This window comes from Myxocyprinus asiaticus, chromosome 5, assembly GCF_019703515.2.
Source record: "Myxocyprinus asiaticus isolate MX2 ecotype Aquarium Trade chromosome 5, UBuf_Myxa_2, whole genome shotgun sequence".
NCBI lineage: Eukaryota > Metazoa > Chordata > Actinopteri > Cypriniformes > Catostomidae > Myxocyprinus > Myxocyprinus asiaticus.
This window is the reverse complement of record NC_059348.1, coordinates 51,467,303-51,489,542: the sequence shown is the minus strand read 5'-3', so window position 1 is coordinate 51,489,542 and position 22,240 is coordinate 51,467,303. Positions and strand designations below refer to the sequence as shown.

Here is a 22,240-nt window from a genome sequence, read left to right as displayed (position 1 = left end):
TATTGCTGTCTCCAATCACCTTGCTGTCTGCAATTGGCTACTCTATGCCAATCATAAAAAAACAAAAAAAACAAATACATTTAAAAAACATCAAGGCAATTGTGCGAATGGCTTACAAGATGGGCTGGCCCCGACCTGTTGGCATTCCATTATAAACATTCTCTTTCGATACATGAATTAAAACCTGCATTTGTCATGCCAGTGCTCTCTCTTTCAGCTCAAACTTGGCTGTCTTGTCCTTTTTTCTGATGCAGGTGAACAGTGATAAAATCTACTGGCAGAGGAACCTCGATGGCACCTTCAGTCAGATCCACAGCGAGAAGAAAGCTGTGGGGCACTGCATCAGCACCAAAGCTGTAGGCTCTGATCAGCGTGAAGACATCACACATATTTACAAATACCCTGAAGGTGTGAAAGGCACACTGTCAAACATTTCGACTTGCTTTTTTCTTGCCATCAGTGTCTCATACTGCCTGAATCCACCTGAAAGACTAGCAGCTATCAAATGCTCAGACTGTACAATAGAGGCTTTAAGCAAGTATCACATCAAAAAGCAACATGGCCAATATTTTAATGATGGAATCATAATGTGAAATTCAAACTATGAGAATTTGTGCAACAGCTTACTTCAGTTTCCCATAGAAAGTTGTTCTGTTGTATATATATATATATACACTATATTGCCAAAAGTATTCGCTCATCTGCCTTTAGACGCATATGAACTTAAGTGACATCCCATTCTTAATCCATAGGGTTTAATATGACGTCGGCCCACCCTTTGCAGCTATAACAGCTTCAACTCTTCTGGGAAGGCTTTCCACAAGGTTTAGGAGTGTGTTTATGGGAATTTTTGACCATTCTTCCAGAAGCGCATTTGTGAGGTCAGACACTGATGTCGGACGAGAAGGCCTGGCTCGCAGTCTTCGCTCTAATTCATCCCAAAGGTGCTCTATCGGGTTGAGGTCAGGACTCTGTGCAGGCCAGTCAAGTTCTTCCACACCAAACTCGCTCATCCATGTCTTTATGGACCTTGCTTTGTGCACTGGTGCGCAGTCATGTTGGAACAGGAAGGGGCCATCCCCAAACTGTTCCCACAAAGTTGGGAGCATGGAATTGTCCAAAATCTCTTGGTATGCTGAAGCATTCAGAGTTCCTTTCACTGGAACTAAGGGGCCAAGCCCAGCTCCTGAAAAACAACCCCACGCCATAATCCCCCCTCCACCAAACTTCACAGTTGGCACAATGCAGTCAGACAAGTACCGTTCTCCTGGCAACCACCAAACCCAGACTCATCCATCAGATTGCCAGATGGAGAAGCATGATTCGTCACTCCAGAGAACACGTCTCCACTGCTCTAGAGTCCAGTGGCGGTGTGCTTTACACCACTGCATCCGACGCTTTGCATTGCACTTGGTGATGTATGGCTTGGATGCAGCTGCTCGGCCATGGAAACCCATTCCATGAAGCTCTCTACGCACTGTTCTTGAGCTAATCTGAAGGCCACATGAACTTTGGAGGTCTGTAGCGATTGACTCTGCAGAAAGTTGGCGACCTCTGCGCACTATGCGCCTCAGCATCCGCTGACCCCGCTCTGTCATTTTACGTGGCCTACCACTTCGTGGCTGAGTTGCTGTCATTCCCAATCGCTTCCACTTTGTTATAATACCACTGACAGTTGACTGTGGAATATTTAGTAGCGAGGAAATTTCACGACTGGACTTGTTGCACAGGTGGCATCCTATCACAGTACCACACTGGAATTCACTGAGCTCCTGAGAGCGGCCCATTCTTTCACAAATGTTTGTAGAAGCAGTCTGCATGCCTAGGTGCTTCATTTTATACACCTGTGGCCATGGAAGTGATTGGAACACCTGAATTCAATTATTTGGATGGGTGAGCGAATACTTTTGGCAATATAGTGTATATATATATATATATATATATATATATATTTTTATCAGACCCAAATGCATAAGATAAACTAAAATGATAATAAAATAAGCTAAAAAATAAAAATAAGAAAACAAAACCTATTTATAAGGACCATTAAGATTTTATTTTTGCATATATATAAATCTCATTCTCATTTCTGTAAAATTACAATAGATTACTCAAAGTGTCATTACAATACATTACTCAAACAACATTGCCAATATGAAAATAATGGACTCCATTATTTGGAGTCTATTATGTGGTGGTGTAGTGGACTAAAGCATGAACTTGTAAGCAGAAGGTTGTTGGTTCAATCCTGACAGCCACTACCATTGTGTCCACTTAACTCCAGGTTGCTCCAGGGGAATTGTCCCTGTAATCAGGGTGACTGTAAGTTGCTTTGGATAAAAGTGTCTGCCAAATGTAAATAATGAAAATCAGAGCCACATGCCAAAAAATAAATAAATAAATTAAATTTGAAATATGGCTGAATCAGGTAGAATCTAGAAATGTAATTTCTTTAGCTGAAAATTTGTTAGTTAGTTAGTGTAAAAGAAAATATTATTTGATATTATTTAAATTGAAAAAATACGTTTTAATACATCATGGCAGTATTTGTTACTGATTTAATTCTGAATAAACAAAAGTAACATAAATCACTGTGTATGGACAGGATGATTTTTATTAATATATTACAGTAATTAGAATTGCATACAAGTGTGGTAACTTTTAATTTGTTGTGAAAATAATATTGCAATGAAATTTTCTTATTTTTTTATTTTGGTGCTAAGAATAGCCTTCATTTTCTTAATGCAAATTTTGATTTTTGTTTTTCTTCTGATTTTGGGTGAAATATAACCTGGACATTTCTGTGTGACACTCACCATTTAGCCATTTAGCTTGTAATTACACATATTCTTAGTAGAGGTTTTCTAACCAAAACAACTTACAATACAGTGCACAAATCACTGGCAAATGCCAGGTCAGGCAGCCAAGAGTACACAATGCCTGTTTCAGCTTAACATTCCTTTGCCTGAACCACTCAGACTTCTTACCAGAAAAGGTGTCATTATCTTTCCTTCTAGGCTGGTAGATTTAAACTGAACTTTGAGTTGCACCCAGAGGAAACAGTATCAACACTGTCTCAGATGTTTCACTTAAATGCCATAGGATAGGTTAAAATTCACTGAGAACTTTAGCAAAAGTATCCATTTAATCTTCTTGCTGTCTTGGAGAAACAATTGGTACAAAGAGATCTCATTTACGATTTTCCTTTCTCATGGGCATTGATCTTCTTCATCAGGCTCAGAGGAGGAGCGTATCGCCGTGGAGACTGCTTGTCGCTATGGCAGTAGACCTGACATATACTCCAGTCCCATTGCTGAAGATGTTCATGTGGAGGTGAAGATAAACGGAGAAGGTCCACGCATGGGAGTAGATGCACAGCTGCAGATTGTTGTAAAGAACCTGAGCTCAGAGCCTCGCAGAACCACACTCCACAGCCAGGTGGCAGTTATGTACTACACCGGCGTGCTGAAGGACACCGTAAAGAAGGACAAGCTTTCTGTTGAGCTAATGCCATATGAAGGTGACACATACAGAACACATACTGTATTAGTAATGCCACTGACACTATCAGTTTTGTGTAGTAATGGACTACATGTAATCTGTATTGTGTAATCAGATTACAAAAATCAAGTACGTACATTTTGAAAATGTATGAATTTTATAGATTACAGTTACTTTTTATGCAGTACATGCAGGGGCATAGCAATCATTTCAAAAGTGAGGAGGACAGAAAACATAAATATATAAGCTATACTGTATATTTTTAGAGGTGTCAATCGATTAAAAATGTTAATCGAATTAATTACATGATTGACCAGTGAATTTTAACTTTTGCATTTGCACATTTAGACATTTGCTGTATGAAAGACAGTGTAAACACATTTGGCTCGTGAAAAAATACAGGGGACGAACTGGTTTTATAGAAAGTGAGGGGGACGCGTCCCCCGCATCCCCTGCGTATTCTACGCCCATTATTACATGATTACATACAGATTACATTACCTGTAAAATATAAAAGATTATGTTACCGATTAAAGTATTAGTTGTGTAATTTGCAGGCAGAACAGGAGTACATCTCAGATGTAATCTACCCAACACTGAGTACTATTTTGTATGCGCAGTATGCAAACTTTCTGTTGTGCAGGATATCTGAAAGACCGCCTACAGTTGCCAAAATGTGCACTAAACAATGAGAGTGCTCTGCACGCAATATTGTATCCCACAATCTAGTGCATTCTTTCTGCCATTTTCAGTCTGGCTAATAGCCACAATTAAATTTTTTATTATTATTATTATTATTATTTTTTTAATCCCATTTTCTCCCAGTTTGGCATGCCCAATTCCCACTACTTAGTAGGTCCTCATGGTGGCATGGTTACTCACCTCAATCCGGGTGGCGGAGGACAAGTCTCAGTTGCCTCCACTTCTGAGACAGTCAATCTGCACATCTTATCTTGTGGCTCTTGTGCATGACACTGCGGAGACTCACAGCACAGGAGGCTTATGCTACTCTCCGCGATCCATGCACAATTTACCGTGGGCCCCATTGAGAGCGAGAACCACTAATCACAACCACAAGGAGGTTACCCCATGTAACTCTACCCTCCCTAGCAACTGGGCCAACTTGGTTGCTTAGGAGACCTGGCTGGAGTCACTCAGCACACCCTGGATTCGAACTCGCGACTCCAGGAGTGGTAGTCAGCGTCAGTACTCGCTGAGCTTCCCAGGCCCCCAATAACCACAATTTTTAACATCTCTTTCTTGACCTCATTACTTGATTGAACTTGCAAGAGATAAGACAAAATTGAAGTGAAAATCCAAAATAACATGCAATGTGTTGAGACACAATGTAGCAAACTACTGTTTGAAACTGTGGGGGAGGGGGGGTAGAGTTACCTTCAAAAGACTGTGCCATTAAATTGGGCATGTTATTTTTCAGATAACTTGCTGTAAATATATGAAATTAAACTTACTTACTCAGCAGTATTCTCTTCAAACTGTTGCTCCCTCATGTCAGCAGTTGACCTGAAAGAAAAAACTCACCGTAGACATAGTGTATGGTTCACACTAATGTCTAATGTTATGAATTGTGGTCTGACACTTTTCGGAAAGCAACAACACAAAATCGAGCTAGCTAGAAGCGTCTGTTTTGTTTACATACTTGGGTAGTTTGTTTCAGCATTATACTGACCAGTATGCAGTTAGTATTGTGCCACAGGTGCGTAGATTCCAAGGGGCGATGGGGGTTGGTAACCCCAGCATTAATCAAATAACCCCCAGTTTCATTTTGCTGGTAAACATCACCCACGATGACCTATAGACCATCTAAGGTGTACAGATCATAACCACTGCCGAAAGTCACACTTATGTGTATTTCTTCTCCTTTAGAAAAGATTATTGAATGGATCCTGCCATATGAACAGTACCAGAACCAACTGGTGGATCAAGCTGCGCTCATGCTGACCCTGTCTGGTCGGGTCAATGAAACCCAGCAGGTTTTGGCCAATCAGACGAGCTTTAGACTGCGAACGCCTGATCTCATCATTGAGGTAAGACATCCAGAACCTGAATACATTTGCGTTTACTTCCATATTTGACCAAGAACATGTTTTGGGACAGCCTATATGCACAAATTATCATGTTATGCTCTTGTAAGTTCCATATTAAAACCAAACAACAAAGACACTAATAAGTGGGTTTGTAAATATTTTTGCATCTCTTTGTAGCCTATTGGAGAGGCTTATGTGGGCAAAGAGACGTCAGCGAAGATCACGTTCACAAATCCTCTGCCGTGTACACTCCGTAATGTGGTGGTGCGAGTGGAGGGACTGGGGCTGAGAGACCTCCATCCCATCAGAGTGGGGTAAGAGCCAGGATACATGTTACAGATGAGTCATTCTGTTCAATAAAAATCCACAAGCAATATTGGAATTTTCTTAGGGAATTCAAACATAACACAAATGAAAACCTGATCTATTAGGGTTCTACTGAACACACACTATTAATTAGCAAATGGTTCAAACACACTGTTGGACATTAAAGGGAATTTATAGAAAAATGTGTAGAATTTTAAAACTTCTCTATTCCAATAATGTACAATTAGATTCTTGTCTAAAAAAATTCAAAAAGATTACCCGGTAACACTTTAAAACAAGGTTCTATTAGTAAATTCATTAGGTATCAGAAACTAACAATGAACAATATAAATATACCGTATGTATGTATGTGTATATATATATATATATATATATATATATATATATATATATATATATATATATATATATATATATATGTATACACATACACAACAGTTTGTTCCGGTCCTCGAATCTGATTGTACGAGAGACGTTCCATGAGTACTGATGGTCTCACTCCATCAGCACTCAGACGCTTCTCTGTGTGTATCACTCCGCTTGTGTTTGTGCCATTGTAAACTAAAGTGTAAGAGCAGTGCATGTGTGTTAAGATCTACTGTATGTGTCTCTTTTTACATATATATTTTTTTACATTACATATGTTAGCCAGCAGGTGGTGGCAAAAGATAATTTTTGTGTGTAATATGAGCCAGTTCGGTGATGTGAAGTGAATCCGAGTCAGCCAGTGTTTACATAGAACAGCACTCCGTGATTGCTCGTATTACTGCTACACTATTAAAGCTAGGAAATAGCTTTAAACGGCTTTAAACAAACAACTTCAGCATTATGGCTCATCACAGCTGAGAGACACAACAGACTAATTAATTACAGAACTCAAGGCGCTTAACTCTTACCGGACTCTCCACACTGGAGAGGACGTGCTGTTTAAAATGGCGGAGGAGATTGCGGTTTCTATAGTGAAAGACTCTTGCGCACCGGCTACCACAAAATAGGGAGAAATACCCCCGTTTTGATGGCTACTTTTCCACTGAGAAAGCTGATGTTCAGAAAGCTGACAGCATCTCTGCTTGGGTGAGGCAACAGGTGATCGGCTCTATCTCTCTCTCTCTCTCGCTCTCTCTCTCACACACACACACACACACATCCATCCTTGCTGATCCAATAACTTGTTAGAAACAGCCCAAGCCATGATACTAGTTCAAAAGTGATATTTTTGAATTACTAACGAAGGCTTGGACACATCATTTGGTCTGACTACCTACGGCACTCGGCCTGCGGCCTCGTACCTGCGGCTGAATCACAGCAGTGCTGATGTAGGGCCATATCGCACTCTTCCTCGTGTGATATTGCTTTATATATATATATATATATATATATATATATATACAGTACCTATGCAGCTTTGGTTCACTTTCAAGTCGGTCACTTTGATGCTGCATCAGCTGAAGCAATGGGGAGCTACTCCCAGGACAGATGATCTCTGAAGCCCTTTACAATCACACCAATCTATTGGCAGATTGCACTTGACGCTCCAACCCTGATGCACGTGTCATTGTGGGCATATAACAGGTAGCACAATGCCATTTCATCAGAATGTTCTTCTTCGGGGTCGTGCTACCATCTCTTATACTCTAGATGCCGAATTGTCCTCATTGAAGATGCGATAGGTAGCATGCTGGTATGCAGAAAGTGGTCACAGCTGTACTAGTATATGTTAAGTATGTAAAGTATTGTTCATTTTTAGTTCATGTTAACCAATGTAGTTAACTAATGTTAACAAACACACACTTATTTTAAAGTGTTACCAATTACACAATCCAAAATGACCCTGAGAATCAAATAAGTATACAAAAATCCTGTAGGAATTTCAGTTTATAGATGTGAAATACATTTGGCTCTTATTTGATACTGTTATGGCAGTAATTCCAGAAGAAATCTCTTACATTTACACATTTGGCAGATGCTTTTATCCAAGGCAACTTGTAGTGCATTTGGTGCATACATTTTATCAGTTTGTGTTTTCCTTGGGATTTGAACCTGTGATCTTGATGTTGCTAGCACCATGCTCTACCAATTGAGCTACTGGAACCCTTTTTATAAGTTTTTGATTTGTTTTGAAGTTTTTTGCTTAATTGTTTGCCACTCATTACAGGAGCGTATGTAATTGAATAGTCACATAAAGTATGATTCCTCAATTTTCCAAAAAGGTTTTTAAACCTCCATATGTGGACTAATGACTGTTTTGTATTTTTCTTTCTCTTCAACATCTTTTCTCTATTTTCTCAGGGATGTGGGTAAGCATGCTAATGTGACCGTGACTGAACACTTTATCCCGACAATAGCAGGCACGAGGAAGCTTGTGGCCTCTTTGGATTGCAAGCAGCTCACGCAGGTGCATGGCGTGGTCGACATAATCGTTCAAGAAAGCCAGTGAATTTAGTTTATCAGCACTGTTATGAACTGTATGTACCTTCACAGTTTTATGTCTGTATCATCAGATCCTGCATTACTAAGTATTCTTCACTGCTTTATCCATTCTTATGTGGTTGACACTGAGCCAAGCTGCTGTTATTTTAAATGTGGAAATTTAACACTGAAATTGTTATGCTGATAATATAATTGGCAAGGATTTTTTTATTGTTAAATTAGCAAAGAAGGCAAAATAGAAGTATTCTCAATAGTGGTTTCAGACTTTTGGAACCCACTTTATGTTTTTATCATGATGTTTGTTTAACCATTTGTTTTACTTTTACACATTGTTTAGATGTTTCTTTTAAACATGCTGCTTTGCATATTAACATCTTGCAAATTCTAGCTTTTAAGCATGTCCTGGTTCAGTTTAGAGCATTAGCTGTAGTAAAGAACAACATTTTCTATTTGTTTTTAAACCACTGAAAAAACTAATGGATTACCTTATTGGAGTATCATGATTTTATATATACTTATGACTGTAAATGTAACATTTGTGTGAATGAAAATCAAAAAACAAAAAACAAAAAGTAGTATTCTTCTGTTGCCGAACACATTTAGCCCATGCATTTCATTTGCCCAGTAATGTTACTGCCTTATATTGCATACTGTTCAAAGTTAAACAGTAATTATTAGGATTCAGGCTTTCTTTAATGTGCCTTAATGGAACTGAGTTAGCACTGGATTCATCCAAAGATTCTGCAAATTAACACTATTCCTCTGCACTTAAACTACGAAGGACATGTTAGATGACATTTTATGCTTTATGAAGGACATGTTAGGCTATGTCTACATTACGACGTTTTCGTTTTTGAAACCCTCTCTATCCACACTGCCGTTTTCAAGTGTTTTCCAAAAGTTGTTCGTCCACACTGAAACGTATGAAAACGCTTAGTCCCCTTAATGGTGCTATATGTAAGATTGACAACAAGCATTTGAAATGGGTACTGCAGTCCAAATTCTAAATACTGGAAAGTTGTCTGCCCCGCCCCAGACACGAAGCTCATGCGGGTTGCTAGAATTAGCCAACTCAGTATCCGTTTTAAAGGATTTCTGGGCTTTAAGCTGTCTCCATCTTCCAAAGGCATATCCACTCTTTATCCTTGTTTTACTACGCCTCTGGTTATGGTGGTTTTTAGATGGATGGTGAGGCTTTTTAGATCAGGTGGAATCTGTTATCTCTGATCCAGTTCGTTTGCTGGCTTCCATGGCTGCAGCTCACAGTGTTGTTTGCCTGCAAACTTGTTCAAATCTGGCAACTCGGCGGTGTCGAAATACTATTGGTGATTGGGCAGTGGCCAAAACATAAACAGAAATTCCGGCCTGGAATGGAAACTTCAAAGTAGAATATACTGGCTGTAGCATTGTCATCGAAGAAGCCAGTATTTCAACTTAGCATGTTTTCTAATTCTCTAATGACATATTATGGTCACTTTATGATTTAGTACAGTAAAAATATTACATATAGCACCTTTAAGCCCCGTACACACATGCAGCGACTTTATTGCTTGATGTTGCTAGTCTCTGTAGTCTCTGTACTGTGAAGTCGCTAGTGGGCGTTTCTACTGCTGTCGCTCTAACGTTATTGGTGGATTGCATGTCTGGCCATGTCTTTTGGAAACATGATAATAGATTTGACATTTTGCTACGATTTCATTCTAATTTAACAAGGAATCCATTTTCTTGTCCCTAAAAATGCCCTTTCTGCAGGGGAGAATGTTTTTATATGAACTGCAGCAGTGCTTAATGCATCATAACATTAATAAGTTGAACGAACTATCAATGTACGAATCAAACTCACTCAGACTGCCAACCATTTCTTTTCCACACATAATTTTTTATTATATCCATTTATGTGGTTACAGACGAATCATATAGAATAGTGAAATCGCTCACAGAAACTTTAACTTCTCTGTCTTGTCTGCACTCGACTCCATGATCTCAAAGGAGATGGATGACGTGAGCTCCACTGACGCAGTCTTTACTCCTATTGGTTTTTGCTCCCGAAAGTCGCTCCTTATTTGAATCAAGTTGAATCTCAACTTTTTTTTATAAGTAATCCACATTTTTTTTTTCATCTGCATGTTTTAACCCGAACAAGTGCATCACACTCATTTCAGGAGTTTAGACACAGCAACTGTCAGAATTGATGGATACTCATTTTCACCTCACAACTTCTTTTATTTATGATTGTTTGTACACCTAATTTATTCATATATACTGTAAATCACAATTTATATCAGAACTGAACAGTCGCTAGGTTAAAGGAATATTCCGGGTTCAATACAAGTTAAACTCAGTCGACAGCATTTGTGGCATAATGTTGATCAGCACAAAAATTTATTTTGACTTGCCCCTCCTTTTCTAAAAAAAAAAAAAGCATTGTGAAATCCACTGCAGAAAAAAACAAAACAAAGGACAATCCTTCTTTTAAACACATTGTAAGTGGAGTTTATATCAGCACATGAGTCTTCATTAAGTTATGCTTTTTACATTATGTTTGTGAGGTAATAGTTTGATCGGTTGTTTTTACCAATTTAAGCAGATTACTAGATCTGTATTAAATATGTAGAGCTATTTTTAATATCAACTCCTGTTTTTTACCTCTATGTTGGTGTGCTGTCGACAAACTGTAGGAAAAAGATAGATCTGCTGTGTTAACACTTAGGAATTTTACTGAAGTCAGCAGATATGTAGACACGCTTTTTATACATGAAAACGTACAGACGTTATTGAAAATAATCATTATTGATATATACAACTATTATTGTTGTCTTTTGATAGAAGTCATGCTCAGCAACTCACAAACTGTAGGTAAATGATAGATATTGCTTTCTTATAATGCTTAAAACCTCTACTAAAGTCTCTTTGAAGGTCTGTAGACATATACATTTTAAAGGATTAACTCATTTCATTAGTTAATCACTGAACTCATTTGTTACCACCTTCTGGCATCACCAGAAATGGACACTGAATCATTAAATGGATCTCAATGAATTTTGGTGAAGACAGTCAAAACACTCAAGCCACTTGGATAAATTTAAAGGTGCTATATATAATATTTTTACTGTACTAAATCATAAAATTACCATAATATGTCATTTGAGAATTAGGAAACATTCTAAGTTGAAATACTGGCTTCTCCGATAACAATGCTACAGCCAGTATATTCTACTTTTGAAGTTTCCATTCCAGGCAGGAATTTCTGTTTATGTTTTGGCCCGCCCACTGCCCACTCACCAATAGTATTTCAACACTGCCGAGTTGCCAGATTTGAACAAGTTTGCAGGCAAACAACACTGCGAGCTGCAGCCATGGAAGCCAGCAAACGAACTGGATCAGAGATAACAGATTCCACCTGATCTAAAAAGCCTCACCATCCATCTAAAAACCACCATGACCAGAGGTGTAGTAAAACAAGGATAAAGAGTGGAGATGGTCATGTAAATCTAACATGGCAGCCCCCATGTGTGGACCCTCTCCATGTAGAATAAAACAGCTTTTACTTACTGATATGACTGGAGTCTTCAATTTAATGTGAGTGGTCATGATTTCCTACATATATTGAAAAATTACAATTCATGTATTTAGGAGTTTAAGTTTTTTTAAATGGAAAAAATGACTGAGTGCACCTTTAATGTGCATATTGAGCACGGATCGGTATGGTTCACCAATGAAAACTGTTTGGCTGGATTGTGAAAAGCGGCATTAATCTCACATAACTAAATGAGAAAAGTCATTACTAGAGTAAAAGTTGCATCTTTATTATTAAAATGGTTTACTATTTTGGTAAATTGTACTATTAAAAATATACTGTACTCTTGTGCAATTATATTCCAAAGGGAAAAGCCTTTTTACTCCTAAAAATTTATTTTAAACCTTCAAAGCACAAATTGCGAAGGTCATCAGCTTTTTCAGTATAAGTGATCAGATACATTGAAAAGCTCATTAGATACATCTTCCACATTGATGAGTTCCACCTGTTGCTTATGCAACCAATCTTAACAAAAACAACCCCCAGGCAGGCTGTTTTATTTTCCCTGTGTTTTAATGGCATGCGAATCATTTTTGTGTAACTGAGGGTATGTTCAGAATAGCATACCACCGAACAAATTGTACTATTTTGCAGTATGCAGCCTAATGCAAAATGTTTCACATACCTTTATATACAGTCTCTGCTAAACTAAAGTATCTGATCACAAGCAAAATCCTGGATCTAGCACCTCTTACTGGTCATTAATCGCAATCAAATCAGAAAGTACAACACTGCTCAAACAAAAACAAAAAAAAAAATTATATATATATTTCAAAGAAACAAAACAAAACAGTGTTATATATGCAACTACGTATTTTATATGCATGTTATAAAAATCAGACAATCATATGCAATGTTTTATGAAATAATTATTAAACATCCCTTATTTTAGTCAATATGACTCCAGACAATGTAAATGCATTTATGACACAAAGAGCATGCTTTTCTCAGTGCACATTAAAAATGTTGAATAAAATATAGGATACAAAATACACAAATGAAAACGTATTCCATCAAACTCAGTAGTACAATCCTTTAGCCTTCAACATCAAAGGCCACAAACAGTAAAATGAGTGTGTTTAAGGGATAGTTCAACCAAAAAGGGAACCGAAGATCCTCTGCAACTATGTCTTGACAGACCTCATTCATAAACAGAAATGTCCACACAAGCAAACATCCCATCACTCTAGTGACTTTTAGCTCAGTGATCACATTCATGTTGACCTTTAGTCTACAGTGTTACAAATATTCTGAACCACTCGGTTGAACTCGTCCGGCTGGTCGGCGTACACGTGATGTGAAGCATCTTCAATCAACTGCATTGAGAAAAGTGTGAGTTAAAGCATGAGTTTATTGTTGTTTTACCACCAGCCATTTTTCTTCCCAATCACAGTTCAATATTCAAATAGAAGATCAATTACAATTCAGTGTGCAAATACTGATGTCATCATCATTGATGTCACAAGGGTATAAAGGCCCATTCACACAGACACGTTTTTTGTTTCCATCCACACTTTTTGCATGTAAACATGCTAGATGGACGTCTTTCACTGTTGCGACGCATCTCACTGTTGTTTGTCTTTCCAGCGTCTTGCACAGGAGCGCCACATTTTTAGACGCCTTTTAGACCATTAGGTCTGAATTTAAAGACCCCATGAAATAGCTTGATTTCGTTCTTGTGTTTACGTAAGTTGGTGTGGGTTAAATACCCAATAGGCTTTGGTTTTTGTCACAGCAATGATTTGCTACTTGCTAATGCTAGTCTGAGGCAGGAGGTATTTATTAAAGGTGCACTCAGTAACTTTTTGTTCGTGTCATCTTGGACTAACAGTGACACCTAGTGGTGTGGATGCAACATCATTCAAAATCAATAGCCTTCAGTTGCCATTGTAGAAATTCACTATTCACAATCTGCCAGGATTAATTTGATCCAAGAGTGAAAGTGTCCAATAACAAGACGGTTACTGAGATTAAGCGACTAGTATTCAGCTGGTCATGTGATTCTAAAATGGCAGCCCCCACAGGGCGCCCCTGCCCCATGTATATTAAAACAGCTTTTATAAGGTTACTGACATGACTAGAGTCCTCATCTCATGTAAATGGTCATGATTTTATGCATATGTTTCAAAATTACAATTCATTTCTTTAGGAGTAAAACTTTTTAAATGGGGAAAAAAAAATGACTGAGTGCACCTTTAAATGGGGGAGGGGACATTCTCATTCTAGAGTGCATTTTATTGGACAAAAATATGTATTACGCTCCTGCAGACAAAATTATTAATCAATATTTTTGGTCCGTTATCAATGTTTAGTTGTATGCTAGTGAATACTGTAAATATGACTAAACCAAAATTCCAATTTTGACTTATTTTTACAATTTTGACAATTTGATTTTTAATGTTGCATTTCTTTTAAAAGTATGACGTTTATAAAGAACTAAAATAGATATCACACTTATCGTTGTGATTATCTACAAAACCAAGTTTATTTTAGTATGTTAAGCAATTTAAACTGAATTAATTGCAGAAAATTGTGTGGAAGAATAAAAAGAATTTGTTTGAGAATTATCAATACCGTACTATCATTTCAAACATTGTAATTATTTACTCACAATGACACTGGTGGGGCTTTTGCCTCTTATCTCAGCGACTCTGTTTCCGGTGGAGCTGTCCACCCAGGAAAGCGCTCCATACAGCATGGTGACGGGCATCGTCGGGGGCAGCAAATTCACACGCTGCACCATCGGCCTCTTGGCCCAACCGAAAGACTCGGACATGGCTTTAAAACCCACCTCACCACTGAGAGAGAAACAGACAGAGAGAACTATGCTTTATTCAACCAGGCAGCAAAAATCTGATTTTATTTTTTGTATTTCAGAATCAAACTCGTTCATCAGATTTGATCAGAAATCAGACTTTTACAAACCCACTCCAAACCATATACATATGTGGTTTGAAATCTGATTTTTGGGAATGTATCTCAGTCAGATCAGAATTCAAATTTTTGTAATTATTATTTCCATCATTAGGGATGTGAAACGTACGTCACGTCAAACTGTAGTGCAAAATATTGTCTTGAACTGTGTACAAATGCTCTCATTTTTGATCACTCTTCCTAAATATGTTTAAAGGGATAGTTCACCAGAAAATGAAAATTCTCTCACCATACCAGATGTGTATGACTTACTTTCTTCAGCAGAACACAACGATTTTTAGAAGAATATCTCAGCTCTGTTGGTCCATAAAATGCAAGTGAATGGTGGCCAGAACTCTGAAGCTCAAAAATCACATAAAGGAAACAACACTTTCACTTTTACATCTGAAAGTCACATGTGGTGCCTGTTTAGTTGCACTTTCACATCTGAAAGTGAAAGTTAAAGTGGAGATTTAGAGTAAAAAAGGGACTTGAATTTTGATCTGTTTCTAACCCACACCGATTATATTGCTTCTGAAGATATGGATTTAAACAATGTCGTATGGATTACTTTTATGTTTCTTTTATGTGATTTTTGGAGCTACAAAGGTCTGATCATTATTCACTTACATTGTATGGACCTTCAGAGCTGAGATATGCTTCATTTTCATTTGTGTTCAGCTGAAGAAAGAAAGTCATACACATCTGGGATGGCATGAGGGTGAGTAAATGATGAGAGAATTTTCATTTTTGGGTGAACTATCTTTTTAAGAATGCTTCTCTATGAATTGTTAATATGACAGGTCATACCTCGGGCTCTGAGCATTACAGTGGTAAATGTATTGTGTCATAGTGTCATCATCGAATATATCTTCAAACTTCCTCTTGAAATCAGGACGAAATCTGTTGACCAGCCCTGGACCTGCGGGTAAACACACGTACATCTTTCTGTAACATGGCTCTTTTTGCTTTTTTAAACCAAATGTAGAGTATTCCAAATCGGCCCGTTTTGTCAGAGGCGTAACAACCATTAAACTGGGGGTATCCTCTCTTCTTTGGGTAATAATCATTATATTTTAAGAGCTCTGTTTTATTTGGCCACAGTACAAAGAGCATATTTTAGCTGGCCGTGTTAAACCCGCACTATCCAGATGCCAGCCATCGGCAGTCAGTCGTATTTATTAACATGCAATCAGTAAGCGCTAATCCTAATCAAATAAGAAAATCGGTTACAACTATTGAGTTAACATTACATAACCTAATTAATTTTCATGAGCCAAGTTTATTCAGTTTATATGTGTCCCCCCTCCTTTCCAGATTGTTCCTACGCCCCTGCTTATGAGGTTCTATTTGAGTAATGATGCTTCCTTAGAAAGTAGCTGCCTAGGCAATAGACAGCAAGGTAGCTCACTAGGTTTTTGAATGTTGCTTATACTCACCCCAGGGTCCTGCTGCTCTGATGACAGCCAGAGGATTGAAGAGACTGAATACTGAAGCTACAGCTTTCAACCAGCGAGGTGGCGATACCCTTTTAACCTCTGACCCCTGACTTCCTGACCCCTGTGACTGAGGCTGGGGTCGCTCAGGAAAACCCCACGCATCCACCAGGATGAGATGACTGACTCTAGTCAAGAGAGACGCAACATTTACATATGTTTAATTGTAAAAAGAAACAAAATGCCATGCTGTACATTATTAGATAGAACTATCTATAGTTTTATGGAACACCCAAGAACCCAAAAGTCTTTATTGTATTTTTAAAGGGTCAGTTCAGCTAAAAATTAAAATTCTGTCATCATTTACTCACCCTCATGCCTATCGGAACGCGTATGACTTATTTTTAATCATGGAACCCATAAGGATATATTTAAAAAAAAATGTTTACCTTTTCCATATATTTAAAATAGATGTCCAAAGACGCTGATAAACTCCAAAAATGACAACAAAAAAAGTAAATTTAAGTAGATTATACAACTCGTGTGTAACAGTTTTGTTTTAAAAACAAACTGAAATTTAGGCTGTTATTGACTGATAATCTTTCTTTCCATTGCAGCTTTCATATCTCGTTCGCATTCACGTTTATTGAAATATCAAGACATGTTGCACCAGGTTTGACATCAGTGATGTCAAAGGCCACTGGTTATCATGTGTCTCGTATCCGATTATGACGCATTCAACCACGTTTGAATTTGCAGAAGCGAAAAAGAGATTTGAGAGCTACAACGGAGGAGATGATTTTCAATGAATAAGCACTAATTGAATTGTACTGTATGGTTTCAGAAGACTTGGAATATAGCACACAAGTCATTTGTACTTTTGTATGTACTCTTATGGTGCTTTTTTGCCATTTTTGGTGCCTGATAACATCCATCTCAATTTACTTTTATCGTATCAAAAACAGAAATGTAAACATTGTACGTAACATCCCCTTTTGTGTTCCAAAGAAGAAAAAAAGTCACATGGGTTTGAAGCGACATATGGGTGAGTAAATTATGACAGAACTTTCATTTTTGTGTGAACTATTCCTTTAAGCTATTTTGTACTATATTAGCTTGATCTGATACCTCTCAGGATACTGGATAGTATAAGATGTTGCTAGGTAACCACCCAGGCTGTGGCCCAATAGGATCATGTGTTCCAGCCCCAGTGATTCTCTCCACTGTTCTATTGAACTGACAAACTGTTCCTCAGCCAATGAAGCATCAGATGGGAACGATGGGCGAGAACTGCGCCCGAAGCCCAATAGGTCAACAGCATAGACTGGGCGAGAGTGACTCAATGCATCCAGATTACGAATCCAGAGGCCGACACCCCCTCCAAACCCATGGACCATTACAAGAGGCGTCTGAGAGACTACAGAGAGAAAAGAGAGAAAAGGGCAAACATGGACTGACAAGTAAATAAATAATATGACAAATACAACCAGAGTTAAACAAGATTCTATCTACAAAAACTAAATGAACAAATGTTCCTTAACTGAAATAGAAATAAAACCTGACATGATTGGAAAAAACTGAAACTAAACTATAAAATATAAACATAAACTAAACTTTTTCATAACTTCAAAACCTACAAAAATAAAATGGAAATGACCATTAAATTAATTTGTAGTTTTAGTTTTTGATACACTTTATATTATTAAATCTGAAACATTTACAATCCACCTTAATTAAACATGAAAATGCAATGATAAATTTTATTTAAATGATCCCAGTACATGCTTTAGCTTTGGCAGTCGTATAATACTAAAACTAAAAAAATCAAAACAAACTAAAACTGACAGACAAAGTGTGAAAACTAACAGAAACTAAACCTAACTGGAATGACAAATTGAGTATAAAAAAACAAATAAATACTAAATTAAAAATCCAAAATTAAAATAAGCCTGCTGGCGAGAACTGGTGTGCAATTATTTAAGATAATACTGTTCTTGAGTTTCTTGAATTTTCTTTTGAGATAAAAGAATTCATTGTTCTATGCAAACATACTGTAACTTCCAGAATTTAAAACTTCCTCCCAAGCTAAAAACAAGAGAACATTTATTGAATCTAAGCTAATTCTGAACTCCCATAACTCTCTAGTGTCAAACAGAGAACTGCACTGATACGTGACAGTCCACATATTCAAACACTATCACCAAAAATTCAACAAAAAAAGAAGATTCTGTCATAATTTACTCACCTTGATGTTGTTCCAAACAATTAAGACATTACTTGTTAACTGACATTAATGGGTTTGGAACAACATAAGCATGATAATAATGACAAAAAAAATATTTTGGGGTATACTATCCCTTTAAAGGTGGACTCAGTAATTTTTTCCTCCTTACTTCCTCAGTAAGCTTATAAAAGCTCTTTTATTTTACATGGAGAGGATCTGCTCATGCGGATGGCCATATTAGGAATACATGACCATCTGAATACTACTCGCTTAATCTCAGTAACCGCCTTGTTATTGGACAATATCACTCATGGATTAAATAAATCATGGCTGGCTGTAAATAGTGAATATCTACAATGGCATCTTTAACTGAAAACTATTGATTTTGAATGATGCTGCATCCACACCACTAGGTGTCAGTGTTAGTGTAAGACGACATGAACAAAACATGCTGAGGGCACCTTTAAGTATGTACAACAGGATTGAAAATAAACGTGCAGAAGGTTAAACTCTACCTTTGTCTGCAGGTTTGCATGCTGTCTTGTTGGTCACTTTAAGGGTCCATATTTTGTTTTGATTTGTCAAAGTCACAAATCTGGACCAAACGTTACTCTGGATACCTGATTATGAACAGGCATATATAGTAAACACAGATAGCAAATTACAACATTGTAAAAACAACAGATATTTTAAATGGAAATATTTTTTAGGATCTTACAAGCAAGAATTTTAGCCTCAGCTATTTTTAACAGCGACATGGATGTTGGTCTCCAGGAGGGCCACCACGACCAGTTCCCAGAGGTCGGCCTAATCAGAGACATAAATATGAGTCACTTTTGAGGGGGTGAGAAAAATGGGAAAGTCAGTGCTGACATATTGTACACACTGTGTTATGTCATTACCTTTACACACAGTACAAGCCTGTCACCTGCTGGTGACAGTAATAATCTGATGATTGTTAATTATGTTTTGGGGGTCATAAGTCATTCACAAACAAACACAGACACACACGGGAAAAGAACAAAATGTTCCACATAAACAGCTAAAGCAAGGACAAAATAATAAACCCCAATGCGAAGCCAAGTGGTCTTGCATCAAATGAATGAGGTTTATTTTAAAATAATGACCAACTGACTGTATTTTGTCAAACTTGTTACATGGCTACTAACCAAATAAATACATAAATGAACATGAAATCTTGATATGAATATAAATTAATTTTATCATGTGAGAAGACCACAGAATGATTCAAGAGACATGAAAATATTACAGCTATGCAGGAATTGTATTGCTTACAGTTTTGGGGACATTATTTATTACTATTTGACCAATCAGAATAGAGTATTCTTGGGCGCCCTGTAATAAATAGTGTTAGGAGTATCAACTTATATATAAGAAAATAGTAGTCTACTGTGAACTGAATGGAGGGTACAGATTTACTGTAATTTAAGTATTTTTTTAATTTAATTTATTATTTATTACGTTTTTAAATTAAACTATTCAGATTAACATGTGATTTAATTTTAGATTTAGGCTTTTTATTATTATTAAATAATAATAATAATAATAATAATAATAATAATACTCCTACGAGGCGTTAAGGCCGTATAAATAATAATAATAATAATAATAATAATAAATAAATAAAAAAAATCAGATGCGAATTTTTCTGTTTACTGTAGATAAAATTAAGACATTTCACATCTTAAAGAAAAAACAATATCACACAATGATGACAATATCCACATAAACACATTCCTGCTTTACCTGTATGCTCAACAATTGTGATGTAACAACTCGGTATGACTTTACATAACGAAATCGGCTGAAAAAATCTACAAGTGTGTCTGTCTTACATGACAGCATGTATGAATGAATGCATTATAATTATTTTTTCTATTTTCAAACGGTCAAGTCAGAGACACTGAAATTGGCGCATTTGTTAAACATCATTCGAACGTTTCATAACACTGAAACTTCACGTTACATCAGTGACACATCTGCTTATACTTGTGTAATATGACTGAATATTAAAATATCACGCTACTTACTCTATGTCAGTCTCGTCTTGCATGTCGGCGTTAACAGACCAAGTTAGTAAAAAACATAACACTAGAAAAAGCCTCGATGACAGAACGACATACTTGATATCCGTGTTTTCAGTGCCGGATCTGTTACGCATTTCAGTCCCTTCAAAGGCCCGTGTTTGTGTTTTGCAACCCTGACGTCAGCATTTAAAGGGACCGTGTCGTAGAAATAGAAGCGTATAGTTAAACAGTGTAAAAGTGCCATTTCTAAACTGATATGTAACTGTTTTGTGAACATGCAGTCTGTCACAATATGGTCAATGTGATGTAATTTCAAAAAGCTATACATTTTTCTCAGTGTCATTATTCAAATGTAAATGATTGTTCAGACCGCTGCTGAGGTAGCAAACAAATGGCGTGGTAACATGATACCGGTTACTTTTCTCAGCGGTGATCCAAATGAACCAATCACAGTCGTTTGTGTTTTTTGGAGAACGATTTAAAAAATATTTTCCTAGATATTTATGACACGAATTTTCATTTGTATGTAAGAACATTAATATATTTAAAGATGATCAATAAGACTAAAGGTCACTTAAATGTGGTTCAAAGACGAATTCGGTCAAGTGTTCCCTGGAGAAAGATAAGTTTGTGTCATAGAAAACAAATGGTTACAACTTGCATCCAATGGAATAAACATGTCAGATCTGTCTATCACATTCAGCACCACTTATTCATAATTTTTAGTTTGGGATCTGGGAAAGGGGCAGATACAAGTACAACTTTTACAGCTTATATATATATATTAGTCAGGACATTACTGATGTAAAAATCAGCACCATCACTATTTGAAAAAAGTAACTTTTGATCAAATCTAGACAGGCCCCATTTCCAGCAGCCATCACTCCAACACCTTGTCCTTGAGTAATCATGCTAAATTGCTAATTTTTACTAGAAAATCACTTGCCATTATATCAAACATAGCTGAAAGCTACGTGGTTTGTTAAATGAAGCTTAACATTGTCTTTGTGTTTGTTTTTGAGTTGTCACAATATGCAATAGACTGGCATGTCTTAAGATCAATATTAGATAAAAAATGGCAAAAAAGAAACAGTTTTCTCAAGAAACGTATCTGTCAATCATTGTTTTGAGGAATGAAGGCTATACAATGCTTGAAATTGCCAAAAAATCCGAAGATTTCATACAAGGTGTACACTACAGTCTTCAAAGACAAAGAACAACTGGCTCTAACAAGGACAGAAAGAGATGTGGAAGAACAGATGTACAACTAAACAAGAGGATAAGTACATCAGAGACTCTATTCTGAGAAATAGTACAGTTTCATGTACAACAGTAAAGAGAAGACTCAGGAGTGCAGTTCTGTAATTGTAATAGTAATTTTTCACATTATTAATGTCCTGAATATACATTATGATCAGTTGAATGCCACTTTGGTGAATAAAAGTACCAATTTCTTTCCATAAGAGCAAAATCGGTACATTATTCCAAACTTTTGGATGCCAGTGTATATACTGTATATATATGTTTAAATTTAACTTATGCAATGAAACTTTGTGAAAATTCTGCATGTTATTGCACCCATGCTAGTTTTTGATGCTCTTTGCAGATGCTGGAAAACAGTGTCCCATAATTATATGCAGTAAAATGTTTTTTTTTTTTTTTTTTTCACCTTTTACTGCTGTCGATGGTGCCTTTTTCTCGTGAGATCAAATAATTTCAATTTCACTATACACAAA

The 22,240-nt window shown here is 36.9% G+C and overlaps 2 protein-coding genes across 3 annotated transcripts in view; one reads left to right on the top strand and one right to left on the bottom strand.

The window, feature by feature from the left end:
* LOC127440618 (protein-glutamine gamma-glutamyltransferase K-like) overlaps positions 1-11,858 on the top strand; it is a 45,616-nt gene extending 33,758 nt beyond the window's left edge. The window contains exons 10-14 of the mRNA XM_051697310.1: positions 255-408; positions 3,236-3,520; positions 5,389-5,549; positions 5,727-5,863; positions 8,166-11,858. Of these exons, the coding sequence (XP_051553270.1) occupies positions 255-408; positions 3,236-3,520; positions 5,389-5,549; positions 5,727-5,863; positions 8,166-8,313 (885 nt within the window). The 3' untranslated portion in view covers positions 8,314-11,858. The remainder of the gene's footprint in view (positions 1-254; positions 409-3,235; positions 3,521-5,388; positions 5,550-5,726; positions 5,864-8,165) is intronic.
* Positions 11,859-11,995: 137 nt separating this feature from the next.
* Positions 11,996-20,667, bottom strand: LOC127440619 ((Lyso)-N-acylphosphatidylethanolamine lipase-like). 2 transcript variants are annotated; one of them, XM_051697311.1, is made up of 8 exons: positions 20,508-20,667; positions 19,175-19,263; positions 18,972-19,076; positions 17,361-17,649; positions 16,236-16,420; positions 15,607-15,718; positions 14,495-14,681; positions 11,996-13,199 (listed from the first exon to the last, which is right to left on the bottom strand). In XM_051697311.1, the coding sequence occupies exons 1-8, from the start codon at positions 20,636-20,638 to the stop codon at positions 13,110-13,112; spliced, it is 1,188 nt and encodes a 395-aa protein (XP_051553271.1). In that variant the 5' UTR covers positions 20,639-20,667; the 3' UTR covers positions 11,996-13,109. The 2 variants fall into 2 exon arrangements, with proteins under 2 accessions (XP_051553271.1, XP_051553272.1); XM_051697312.1 differs by having other exon boundaries at positions 20,601-20,667.
* Between the last annotated feature and the right edge of the window lie 1,573 nt (positions 20,668-22,240).

What these genes read in the sequence shown, in the direction of transcription:
- LOC127440619 (XM_051697311.1), bottom strand. Translation starts at nt 20,638, where the DNA reads ATGCGTAACAGATCCGGCACTGAAAACACGGATATCAAGTATGTCGTT. An exon ending in CAAGACGAGACTGACATAGA is followed by an intron (nt 19,264 to 20,507) that starts GTAAGTAGCGTG and finishes GTCTCTGATTAG; the next exon opens with GCCGACCTCTGGGAACTGGT. An exon ending in ATGCAAACCTGCAGACAAAG is followed by an intron (nt 17,650 to 18,971) that starts GTAGAGTTTAAC and finishes TTCTCTCTGTAG; the next exon opens with TCTCTCAGACGCCTCTTGTA.